At 43.9% G+C, this 12,871-nt stretch overlaps 2 protein-coding genes across 2 annotated transcripts in view; both read left to right on the top strand.

Annotated features, from left to right (window-relative positions):
- Positions 1-2,736: 2,736 nt before the first annotated feature.
- On the top strand, positions 2,737-4,512 carry LOC133651049 (dynein regulatory complex protein 1-like). Its single transcript, XM_062048950.1, has one exon. It carries the CDS (start codon positions 2,737-2,739, stop codon positions 4,510-4,512), a length of 1,776 nt encoding a protein of 591 aa, XP_061904934.1.
- Positions 4,513-5,047: 535 nt separating this feature from the next.
- lig3 (ligase III, DNA, ATP-dependent) overlaps positions 5,048-12,871 on the top strand; it is a 33,882-nt gene continuing 26,058 nt past the window's right edge. Inside the window, exons 1-5 of the mRNA XM_062048946.1 lie at positions 5,048-5,198; positions 5,701-6,194; positions 6,866-6,997; positions 7,071-7,310; positions 7,395-7,546. Of these exons, the coding sequence (XP_061904930.1) occupies positions 5,720-6,194; positions 6,866-6,997; positions 7,071-7,310; positions 7,395-7,546 (999 nt within the window). The 5' untranslated portion in view covers positions 5,048-5,198; positions 5,701-5,719. The remainder of the gene's footprint in view (positions 5,199-5,700; positions 6,195-6,865; positions 6,998-7,070; positions 7,311-7,394; positions 7,547-12,871) is intronic.

Genomic DNA, 12,871 nt, shown 5'->3' with positions numbered 1-12,871 from the left:
ATTACAAAATAAAGCAGATAAATGCAGGGGAAGAAAGAGAAGCGAACTGTATTAACCTTGTAGATTGTTATAGTAACAGGTTAAGCTTTGTCAGTGTGCCGTGTTTTACCCAAGGTCATGTTAGCTCTAGTCTAAACTAAACAAAATTTGTGCTAACCCACCTTTTTTTAAATCTTTTTTTCCAAATAAAAGTCGATTAGAGAACCGACAAAGAACCGAATCGTTAAGCAGAATCGAAAGTGGAATCGGTACCGGAAAAATCTTATTGATTCCCATCCCTAGCTGTGTGTGGTGGGTGGGGTTACCGCGCCACATGATCTTGTACTGGCCCACTATTGCCTTGCCATCCTGTAGCAACTTGACTTCCTGGAGGCCAGCGATGGAGACCTTGAGGCGAGAGAGTGCGTTGGCGAGGAGCTGAGGGTGACCAGGTTCGTTCAAGTTCAGCACATTCTAGGTTCAAGGTTTCTTTAGGTGGCTATGCAGATAGGGTCTCTGACGATGTTAATGTGTGGTGGCCTTCCTGGTGGTCCATCAGTGAAATCCCTCCCTTGTGGGTTTGAGGGAGTCCCGTCATAACGACTGCCAGTGTGCCTCCGAGATGGGGGTTGGTGGAGGGCCCTTGCCCAACCTTTATTCAATTGGTGTACGGTAGAGGTTCCAAGTTTTTACAGGGGCTGAGCTGCTCATACTGCCGCCAACCCTCCTGCTTTCTCATCCACGGCTTGGGACAGGCAAAGGCGCAACCAAGACCTTTGTACCATTTTTTTACTTGGTACTTGGCCTCGACAGCTCTGATCCAACTCTAAGCATACCTTTTAAAATCCTCAGAGCTGTAGGCCTATAATTGCTCGCGTAAGTACGATCTTTCCCTGGCTTTCTAATCTGGACATTCATCACCTCTTTCCAACTTTAAGGCAAAGTTCCAACCTCTCATACTTTATCATAAAATCCCAGAACTTTCATGACAGCCCATGTGCTTAAAGGCCTACTGAAATGATTTTTTTTTATTTAAAAGGGGATAGCAGATCCATTCTATGTGTCATACTTGATCATTTCGCGATATTGCCATATTTTTGCTGAAAGGATTTAGTATAGAACAACGACGATAAAGTTTGCAACTTTTGGTCGCTGATAAAAAAAAAGCCTTGCCTATACCGCAAGTAGCGTGACGTCACAGGAGGTAGGATTCCTCACAATTCCCCGTTGTTTACAATGGAGCGAGAGAGATTCGGACCGAGAAAGCGACGATTACCCCATTAATTTGAGCGAAGATGAAAGATTCGTGGATGAGGAACGTTAGAGTGAAGGACCAGAGGCAGTGCAGGGTGTATCTTTTTTCGCTCTGACCGTAACTTAGATACAAGGTCTCATTGGATTCCACACACTCTCCTTTTTCTATTGTGGATCACGGATTTGTATTTTAAACCACCTCGGATACTATATCCTCTTGAAAATGAGAGTCGAGAACGCGAAATGGACATTCACAGTGACTTTTATCTCCACGACAATACATCGTTGACGCACTTTAGCTACGGAGCTAACGTGATAGCATCGGGCTCAAATACAGATAGAAACAAAATTAAAAAAAACCCTGACTGGAAGGATAGACAGAAGATCAACAATGCTATGAAACCATGAACATGTAAATACACGGTTAATAATTTCCAGCTTGGCGAAGCTTAACAATTGAAGCTAACTAACTTAGCTACGTAGCTAACGTGATAGTATCAGGCTCAAATGCAGATAGAAACAAAATTTAAAAAAACCCTGACTGGAAGGATAGACAGAATATCAACAATACTATTAAACCATGAACATGTAAATACACGGTTAATAATTTCCAGCTTGGCGAAGCTTAACAATTGAAGCTAACTGCGGAGCGGCGGCGGGCGTTGTAGCTTTCGATGACACCCCGGCCGCCATCAGAGTCGGCAAGAAACATATATTTCCCCAAAGTTACGTACGTGACATGCACATAGCGACACGCACGTACGGGCAAGCGATCAAATGTTTGGAAGCCAAAGCTGTACTCACGGTAGTGCGTCTGCTATCCAGCTCAAACACAACACAACCTCCTGATTGTGTTGCTGTAGCCAGCCGCTAGTACACCAATCCCACCTACAACTTTCTTATTTGCAGTCTCCATTGTCCATTAAAGAAATTGCAAAAGATTCACCAACACAGATGTCCAGAATACTGTGGAATTGTTCGATGAAAACAGAGCAGTTTGTATGGTACGAATACTTCCGTTGCTGTCGTGACGTCACGCGCATACGTCATATCCAAAGGAGTTTTTCAACCGGAAGTTTAGCGGGAAATTTAAAATTGCACTTTATAAGTTAACCCGGCCGTATTGGCATGTGTTGCAATGTTAAGATTTCATCATTGATATATAAACTATCAGACTGCGTGGTCGGTAGTAGTGGGTTTCAGTAGGCCTTTAAGCATGATGTAATACACTATCGTGTATCCTTACCCGGAGATGATGGTGATACTCGAAATATTGCCCTTCTCATTTCACTTTGTTCTCCCTTTTTCATAACATAACTATGTCAAGGCTGTGATGCAAATGATGTCATGTGACACACAGAGTGACGCAACTTTGACTTTGTAGGCGTGTAGAAAAGTACTACCTTTGACATATTTGTCATTGTGATGTCAACATCACCTAAAGTATTTGTGTTGGATCTGTAGGATCTGGTAGTTTTAAATTTGTTGCTAAGTTGATCAAATATGCAGAATCAGGAGGGTGCCACGGCCCACGAGGAGCCCCAAGCAGACGCCGCCGAAGAGGCGATGACGGCCAAGAAAGTCATCTACTTGCACCGAGACCTCTTGGCTTTCCTCACCGACCTCCAGACGGCGGCCGACGCCAAGCAATCGTTGCGACGGACCAAGTCCGAGGAAGTTATCCGGCTGCGGCTGGAGCGGATAGAAAACTCCAGGGTGTTCAGCAAGGAGAAACTAGAGGAAATTAAGGAAGGGTGGCGTCAGACCGAGAAGAAAACCAACCTACCGGATCTTCTGGAAGCTCTGAACAGGCAGGAGACCTTTTGTTCAGAACTGATGGAATACAAGATGAAGCTCATAGCGGATCTGCAGAGAGAGTGGGAGGACGGAAGCGAGCGCCACTCCATCGACCTCAGGAAGCAGACAGAAGCGCTGGACGTGATGATAGATCGCATGAACCAAGTGAGGCGCATGACCATGGACAACAAGGAGCTGGGCCAGATCGAAAGCCCGCATGACGTCTTTCTGACGCAGAGCCTGAGCGAGTGGGACAGCTACCAGAAGGAGCTGCGGGCCAAAGCTCAAGAGTGGCTGAAGGAGAGGAAGGCGGCCATGGACGAGTACGAGAACGCCATGCCCAAGCTGGAGCTGGCCCAGAACGAGTGCACCACGGCCAAGCGGGCCATCGACATGAAGCTGACCGAGCTGGAGAGGGAGCAGGAGGAGATCAAGGGCAAGCGGGCCGTGCTGGACGCCAGGAAGCTCAGCTGCGACGAAAAACCTGAAGTCATTTACCTCCTGAGGAAGCGCGTCAACACCCTGAAAGTGCAGCTGAGCGACATCATGAAGATGATCTCCACTGAGGAGGACACCTTCCAAAGGCGAGAGCAGCACCTGCTGGAGGACATCAGGAGCAGCATGGCGCAGCACAAGCGCATCCAGAAGAAAATCAAGCACTTCGCGCTCAGCGACGCGCAGACCTTCGTGGAGATGTCGCAGATGCTCGTTTCTGAGGTGAAGCTGCTGGCCGAGAGCGCCCTTGCCGCCGACTCACACCTTTGTACGCACCTGGGCTTAACGTGGGAGAGGCCCGAGGCCGTCATGGAGCGCTGCTACCCCATCCAGCCGCAGGACGAGTTCGAAATGGCGGCGCAGGTGTACGCCGAGAGCGTCGCCGAGGTGGACGCCAAGACGATGACGGCGCTGCTGGAGCTGCTGTGCAACGAGCTGAGCTTCCTCATCGACACCAGCGACAACCTGAGTTTGCTGGAGACCGACCACCGGACAGCGGAGAAGATGCTGGCCCTCCTCAACGCTTTCGACTTTTACGCTGACGACCTCAACAGGCTGGTGTCGTTCCTCCTCAAGTACGAGGAGCAGCACAAGGAGCGGGCGGACCAGGCCGATGGAATCGCGGCCAGCGTGACCTCTGAACTCATCCAGCCCAACAACGTCCTTCCCGCTTTCCTGAGCTTTGTCAGCTACCGCGTGCACTGCATAAGGAGCTCGGCGCTACGCCATCGCTTGGACTGGGACGCAGACGCCGATAAAGCCTTCTGGGAGGATATGGTCCGCGTCATCCCGGAGGAAAAACTCAGACTGTGGGACGCGGCGGAAATTGCCCTGACGCAGTACTTGGAAGTGCTTGAGAAAAACTCCAAAATATTGCAGAAAAACCTAACTTTGGAGGAGGAGAACAGGGCATTGAGGAAGCAATTGTCATGCGAGAATGACACAAGCGTTTTTTTGCTGAAAGATTTCCTCAGGAGAGAATCTTAACTGTAATCCTAATATTTAAAGTGAAATGCATTCAACAAAATTAATAAACAACATTTTGTTTACCATGAATTGATTAACGTGGACCCCGATTTAAACAAGTTGAAAAACTTATTCGGGTGTTACCATTTAGTGGTCAATTGTACGGAATATGTACTGAAATGTGCAATCTACTGATAAAAGTCTCGATCAATCAATCAAAAATCAATCATGAAGCAATCCCACTTAAAACCAACTTATAACATGCATGCTATGTGGCTACGTGTACCGCTCCAATATGGCTGCCGTAGTCGCGCATGCGAGCGGGTGATCGAAACGGAGCATGCGCCAACTAGTCGCCGTCCATTTGTTTGGCTGGCCCTTTAAAAAAAGGGCACGTCGTGTGCTGAAGTTGTACCGGAAGTAAATGGTGTACACTTCATAATAAAGTAAGTATAGTGAACAATTAGTCAGGCTTTATGCGGTCTGTCTGGTTTAAAATACATGATTATGAATTTATTATACCAGCAATACCCGGCAGCTAATTATAACAAGTTTTTAACAAGGCACAGCCGCCACTTCGACGTTTTCAAACCGGAAGTGGCCATACCGCGACTGTCCGTTCAAAGCTGGCTTGACGTCGTTGCAACAATGACACGAAGCCACCACGGTTTAAGCAAAGATCCTGCACTTTGCCAAACGTTTACAAGGTACAGTGGCCAAACTTGTCCATACGCATAAATTAAGCGCCTAAATATTGTCGATATGTGTGTAGCATGTGGTTCTAGTTGTTGTTTTTGTATCGTAGTGAGTGAGCGTGTGTTAGGCAACAATGCTAGCCGATCTGTTAGCTTAGCTTTAGCCGACTTGTAGTCATATTTACACATCGCTTTAAAATTGTTTAGTTTTTTTAACATTATATTTTTATACTTTTAGCCACTAACATACGTTATGCTGATGACTTAACAACTGAGATGTTGGAGCATTTTAAACATGAAATACACCTGCACAATATATCCACAATTTAGATTCACTTGTGTAAATAAGGCAAACACATTATTTAAAAACATATCAGCACCTAGCACCTTCCTAGTTGAGGCACGTCGTAAATTCACTATCTTTTTTGCAAGTTTCCTTCACAATGTTGTATACTTCGCTCCATGTTCTGTATTTTATCAACATTCATGCATTCATGAATTCTCCCCTCTTTAGGTTGTAATTTGACTTGCTGATGCAGCGGTCGCTCATCGTATTAGCAAAAAAGACCTTCAACCTACGACCCCTCACCGCTCATCTCTTCAGAGCCTCTTCATATTTCAAACCCCCGTCTGCTCACACCCGGAAGGTCCACCATCTGTTCTCGCCACTGCCCTTGCGTAACGACCCGCTTTTCCCACGTCTGCGCCTCTCCCAGCCCGCCATGTCTGACCAGCGCTTCCTGGTAGAGTACGCCAAGCGCGGCACGGCGGGATGCAAGAAGTGCAAGGAGAAGATCGGCAAGGGCATCACACGCATCGGCAAGATCGTGCCCAACCCTTTCAGCGAGTCGGCGGGCGAGATGAAGGAGTGGTACCACGTCAAGTGCATTTTTGAGAAGCTGGAGCGTGCCCGGGCCACCACCAAGAAGATCGAGGACATCACCGACCTGGAAGGCTGGGAGGAGCTGCAGGATGAGGACAAGGAACTCATCAATAAACATGTCTCGGGTACAAAACACGTAACTTGGAAATACATTTACATCTATGATTGACTTTGTAACTCAAATCAATGCTTTGAAATTGAAATCAGTCAAAAAACACCAGAATTTTAAAAAGAAAAACAAACTTTTAGTTATGAAATATTGTTGAAAAAATTTACAATATAATGTGGTACAAACTACAATAGTTTTAGGAATGTAATTATGTTCATCATCTTGGAGAACAGACTTCAACGGTATATTCTTTGATCTGCTTTTCCGTCACATCAGCAGCTTATCTATATTTTCATGCATAAATGTCCGCTGTTAAAAGATATTATTTCAACTGCGTTATCGCTGACTTTCTGCTTTTGTATGGGGCTACACTCACCGCCTCGCAAAATCGGCTACACGGTCTGTCATGATTTTGATGATTTCTTTCTCCAGTTCTGTCCTTCACACTCGATCACTTTCTCTGTTCCAGTGGTTGGAAAAAACTAATCATGTCCCACTCTAGCTCTAAACTAATGCTAGTGACTAAGACTGGATGTTTTGTTTGGCGTATTTTAGGTCAAAGTCCAAATTATGCACATTTTAGGGGTTGCTTGTATTTATTATTGTGCTGTCAAAAGTTTGGAGACACCTTCTCATCCAATAACATGTATTTTTTTTAAAGTTTCTCTTGTTGTTCATGTATCACAGACTTGATGGCTAAAGTCAACTCCACGCCAAAAAAGAAGGTGCAGGCCAAGTTAAACACGTCAGGCACGCTCCTGTCCCCTCCCCTAGTAGACCCCTCAGCAAACGCACCACGAAAGTTTTCAGGCTTCACCGGTAAGACACTTCTAACTCCCGAAAGACGACAAGTCCATTCTGGAAAGCGTAACCCCTTGCGTGTCCTATGCAGCTGCGAAGGCAGGCGCTTCGAGTGGGCCGTCGTCCTCCACTTCCTCCCCTTCCTCATTCTCTTCCCCGCCTGCCAAAGCCAGCCAAGGCAGCACCTTGGCCGCGCAGCTTTGCGATCCCCAGCACAAGGACTGCCTCCTTCGAGAGTTCCGGAAGCTGTGTGCAACGGTGGCTGAGAACAACAGCTACAACGTCAAGACACAGATCATCGAGAAGTTCCTCCGGAAGGGCACGGGCGGAGGTTTGCACGGCGAAAACTGACAAGTAATTTAAAAATAATTTAAATCCAAAGTGAATTGTTTCTATTCGCTGTGTGCAACGGTAGATAAGTTCCATGGAAATCTGTACCTGACGGTGAAGCTGCTGCTGCCCGGCGTCGTCAAAAGTGTCTACAACCTCAACGACAAGCAGATTGTCAAACTCTTCAGTCGCATCTTCAGATGCAACCAGGACGACATGGTGCGCGACCTGGAGAAGGTTGGTCCTCCCAAAACGCCACTCTCGTGCAATAAGCTGCTCCTGTGCATTTGCACTGTTTCACTTGCACCTCAATACTGCATGAATGCTGAGACATAAAGTATTTTAGCATCTCTCACTGTTTACACATTTTGTTGTATAATAGCAAAAGTGTGATTTTTTTTTGTCGTTTAGCAGTAACACTTGCTATTAGTGGTGTGGGAAAAAATCGATTCGAATTCAAATCGCCATTCTCACGTTGTACAATTCAGTATCAATTCTCATTTTTCAAAAATCTATTTTATTAAATTTTTTATTTTTTTTATTAATCAATCCAACAAAACAATACACAGCAATACCATAACAATGCAATCCAATTCCAAAACCAAACCCGACCCAGCAACACTCAGAACGGCAATAAACAGAGCAACTGAGAGGAGACACAAACACGACACAGAACAATCCAAAAGTAGTGAAAAAAAAAAGAATATTATCAACAACAGTATCAATATTAGTAACAATTTCAACATAGCAGTGATTAAAAATCCCTCATTGACATTATCATTAGACATTTATAAAAAAAAAAAGAATAGTGTCACAGTGGCTTACACTTGCATCTCATAAGCTTGACAACACACTGTGTCCAATATTTTCCACAAAGATAAAAAAAGTCATATTTTTGGTTCATTTAATAGTTAAAACAAATTTACATTATTGCAATCAGTTGATAAAACATTGTCCTTTACAATTATAAAAGCTTTTTACAAAAATCTACTACTCTGCTTGCATGTCAGCAGACTGGGGTAGATCCTGCTGAAATCCTATGTATTGAATGAATAGAGAATTGTTTTGAATCGGAAAAATATAGTTTTTGAATCGAGAATCGCGTTGAATCGAAAAAAAAAAAGATTTATAATCGAGTCGTGACCCCAAGAATCGTGGGACACCCAAAGATTCGCAGCCCTTTTTGCTATACTAATACAATTGTGTGAATGCTGAGACATGGGTATTCATACTATTGCTAATGTGTCTTGAAAATAATTTCTGTTAGGGCGGTTTTTGATTTAAGATTTTCATGGTCAAATCTGATGAGATTCTGTCTGTCGTCGATGATCTGTTGAATATATGGCTTTTTTATGGGGGTCATATGATTTTTTTGTACATAGGCTCCAGCGCCCCCCGCGACCCCGAAGGGAATAAGCGGTAGGAAATGGATGGATGGATTTAAACATTTCCTTTTAGGCTACATAACATGTAATGGTGGTTATTTGGTCAAAATTGTGCATAGATTATGTTTGACCCTCTCTTCAGTTTTGTGGGCGGTATTATTTACGTGCCTCCACTTTTATAGCGTCTTCTCCCCGTCAGCCATGTTTTAGTTTTTAGTGCTTCCATATGGAGTCTACTGTCAAATATAAATGAGCACTATAGAAATGGCAAAAGCGGAAGATGCATGTCCATCTACAAGCCAGTCTGCCCCACAACAAGAGGATAGAGAAAAAAAATGAACTTTTTGACTACAGCGTCAGACTACAATGGCGGACACGCGCAAAGCTCTTTGGGTAAAACTATACCATATATGGAGATATTCGATGACTTCACATGTTAGAAAAACGTCAAGTTGTGCAAATCCCAAACAGTTTGTTTGGAGGAAGTATGAATACCTCCACCATGCTTCCATTGTTTGCATATTAAGAGTGGGGGGATTACGGCTATGTGCCTCAACCACTACGAGGTTGATAGTCAAATCGAACCATCAGATCTCTGACTATTTGAAGACAACCCTATCTTTTAGCACCTCTCAATTTTCACATATTTCATTGTTTTATAGCAAAAGTGTGAATTTTTGTCTCACAGCATTCACACCTGCTATACAATAAAAATAGTGTGAATGCTATTACACCATAAAAATTGTCTTAATTCACAGTATTGCTAATGTGTACAGAACATAAAATACTACATTTGTACTGTAGGCCACAGTGGACCAAATCAGATTTTTTTGAAATCAGATTTGTTTTCCCAGCCGACTGTTTACATTGCAAGTAAAATGTGATCTTTATCAGACTGCAGTGTAAATGCGCACAGGCTCCAAATGTGGCCTCGACATCACTTGAATGGGCAGTTCGATAAAGTGACAACAAAGGAAGTTGACCGAATTCCATAAATGAACAAGGAAGTCGCTACTACTACTAAATAAAATAAAAGTCGCGACACCTTAAAAATGTGTGTTTTTTTAACGTAAAAAGAAATTAAAGTGATATAATGTATTAATGGATCTGTATATTGTTTTATGGCTGTCAAGTAGAGGAGACACGGACATCAGCGCGGATCAACATTAGCTTTAGTTTTCAACTCACATGTAAGCAAATGTGCCACAGCGTCAATTCCGGTCCTTCAACAATCGTTATTTCTTCTGAATCAAAATATATATTTATATATTACATATAGCCATTATTTGTGCACTATTCAATCAATCAATCAATCAATGTTTATTTATATAGCCCTAAATCACAAGTGTCTCAAAGGGCTGTACAAGCCACAACGACATCCTCGGTACAGAGCCCACATACGGGCAAGGAAAAACTCACCCCAGTGGGACGTCGGTGAATGACTATGAGAAACCTTGGAGAGGACCGCATATGTGGGTAACCCCCCCCCTCTAGGGGAGACCGAAAGCAACGGATGTCGAGTGGGTCTGACATAACATTGTGAAAGTCCAGTCCACAGTGGATCCAACACATCAGCGGGAGTCCAGTCCACAGCGGGGCCAACAGGAAACCATCCCGAGCGGAGACGGGTCAGCAGCGCAGAGATGTCCCCAACCGATGCACAGGCTAGTGGTCCACCCGGGGTCCCGGCTCTGGACAGCCAGCACTTCATCCATGGCCACCGGACCTATATAACTCCCCCTCGCAAGGGACAGGGGAGAAGAGGAGAGAAGAAAAGAAACGGCAGATCAACTGGTCTAAAAAAGGGGGGGTCTATTTAAAGGCTAGATTATACAAATGAGTTTTAAGATGGGACTTAAATGCTTCTACTGAGGTAGCATCTCTAACTGTTACCGGGAGGGCATTCCAGAGTACTGGAGCCCGAATAGAAAACGCTCTATAGCCCGCAGACTTTTTTTTGGCTCTGGGAATCACTAATAAGCCGGAGTTCTTTGAACGCAGATTTCTTGTCGGGACATATGGTACAATACAATCGGCGAGATAGGCTGGAGCTAAACCGTGTAATATTTTATACGTAAGTAGTAAAACCTTAAAGTCGCATCTTAAGTGCACAGGAAGCCAGTGCAAGTGAGCCAGTATAGGCGTAATATGATCAAACTTTCTTGTTTTTGTCAAAAGTCTAGCAGCCGCATTTTGTACCAACTGTAATCTTTTAATGCTAGACATAGGGAGGCCCGAAAATAATACGTTACAGTAATCGAGACGAGACGTAACGAACGCATGAATAATGATCTCAGCGTCGCTAGTGGACAAGATGGAACGAATTTTAGCGATATTACGGAGATGAAAGAAGGCCGTTTTAGTAACACTCTTAATGTGTGACTCAAACGAGAGAGTTGGGTCGAAGATAATACCCAGATTCTTTACCGAGTCTCCTTGTTTAATTGTTTGGTTGTCAAATGTTAAGGTGGTATTATTAAATAGATGTTGGTGTCTAGCAGGACCGATAATCAGCATTTCCGTTTTCTTAGCGTTGAGTTGCAAAAAGTTAGCGGACATCCATTGTTTAATTTCATTAAGACACGCCTCCAGCTGACTACAGTCCGGCGTGTTGGTCAGCTTTAGGGGCATGTAGAGTTGAGTGTCATCAGCATAACAGTGAAAGCTAACACCGTACTTGCGTATGATGTCACCCAGCGGCAGCATGTAAATACTAAAGAGTGCAGGGCCAAGAACCGAACCCTGGGGAACTCCGCACGTTACCTTGACATAGTCCGAGGTCACATTGTTATGGGAGACGCACTGCATCCTGTCAGTAAGATAAGAGTTAAACCAAGACAAGGCTAAGTCTGACATACCAATACGTGTTTTGATACGCTCTAATAAAATATTATGATCGACGGTATCGAAAGCGGCGCTAAGATCAAGAAGCAGCAACATAGATGACGCATCAGAATCCATCGTTAGCAATAGATCATTAGCCATTTTTGCGAGGGCTGTCTCCGTAGAGTGATTTGCCCTGAAACCGGATTGAAAAGGTTCACAGAGATTGTTAGTCACTAAGTGTTCATTTAGCTGCTGTGCAACAGTTTTTTCGAGAATTTTGGAAATAAACGGAAGGTGGGAGACCGGTCGGTAGTTTACCATGAGGTCAGGATCGAGGTTAGGTCTTTTGAGCAGAGGATGAATAACCGCTTTTTTGAATGCTAGGGGAACAGTGCCGGAGGAAAGTGATAAGTTTATAATATTTAACACTGATGGACCTAATAATACAAACAGTTCCTTGATAAGTTTCCCAGGAAGTGGGTCAAGTAAACATGTTGTTTGTTTTATCCCACTTACACGCTGTAATAATTCCTCTAATGTTATTTCATCAAAAATAGAGAGACTATTTTGGAGGGCAGTGTCCGTCGTATATACAGTCGTATTTGTGTTAATAGAGCCCAGTTGTAGCTGGGATGCGTTGTCTTTAATCTCCTTTCTAATGAGTTCAATTTTCTTATTAAAGAAATTCATAAAATCATCTGCCGAGTGGGTGGAGCTACTGGGAGGAGTCCCTTGTTGGGTTAGCGATGCTACTGTACTAAACAGAAATTTAGGATCGTTTTTGTTGAGGCGGATGAGATTTGAGTAGTATTTAGCTTTAGCTAAGGTAAGCATGCGTTTATAAGTTATTAAACTATCACTCCATGCTTGATGGAAAACCTCAAGTTTAGTCGCGCGCCATTTGCGTTCCAGTTTTCTACATGATAATTTATGAGCTCTAATTTCTTCTGTAAACCATGGGGTGCGCCTTTTAGGGGCCCTTTTTTGCTTTAGCGGTGCTATACTATCAATAATTTCGCGCAAGGCATCGTCAAAGTTGTTAGTGAGTTTATCAATAGAGCCGACATAATTTGGGAATGGTGCTATTACCGAAGGCAGTAGGTCCGCAAGAGTCATCGTTGTGGCAGCATTAATGTTGCGGCCGCTATAGCAGTTATTATTATTATTAGCTTGTTGACAAAGAGTCAAAACTTCAAATTTTATAAGGTAATGATCGGACATTACTTTAGTATATGGAAGTATCATAACTTTGGAGGTGGTGACACCCCTGACAAGCACTAGATCTATTGTATTACCGTTGCGATGCGTGGGTTCATGTATTATTTGTGTAAGACCACAGCTATCAATTATG

Source organism: Entelurus aequoreus, linkage group LG05, assembly GCF_033978785.1.
Source record: "Entelurus aequoreus isolate RoL-2023_Sb linkage group LG05, RoL_Eaeq_v1.1, whole genome shotgun sequence".
NCBI classification, from domain to species: domain Eukaryota; kingdom Metazoa; phylum Chordata; class Actinopteri; order Syngnathiformes; family Syngnathidae; genus Entelurus; species Entelurus aequoreus.
The sequence above is the reverse complement of the archived record's forward strand: the minus strand, read 5'-3'. Positions and strand labels throughout refer to the sequence as shown.

Coding starts and splice junctions, on each gene's coding strand:
- LOC133651049 (XM_062048950.1), top strand. CDS start 2,737: ATGCAGAATCAGGAGGGTGCCACGGCCCACGAGGAGCCCCAAGCAGAC.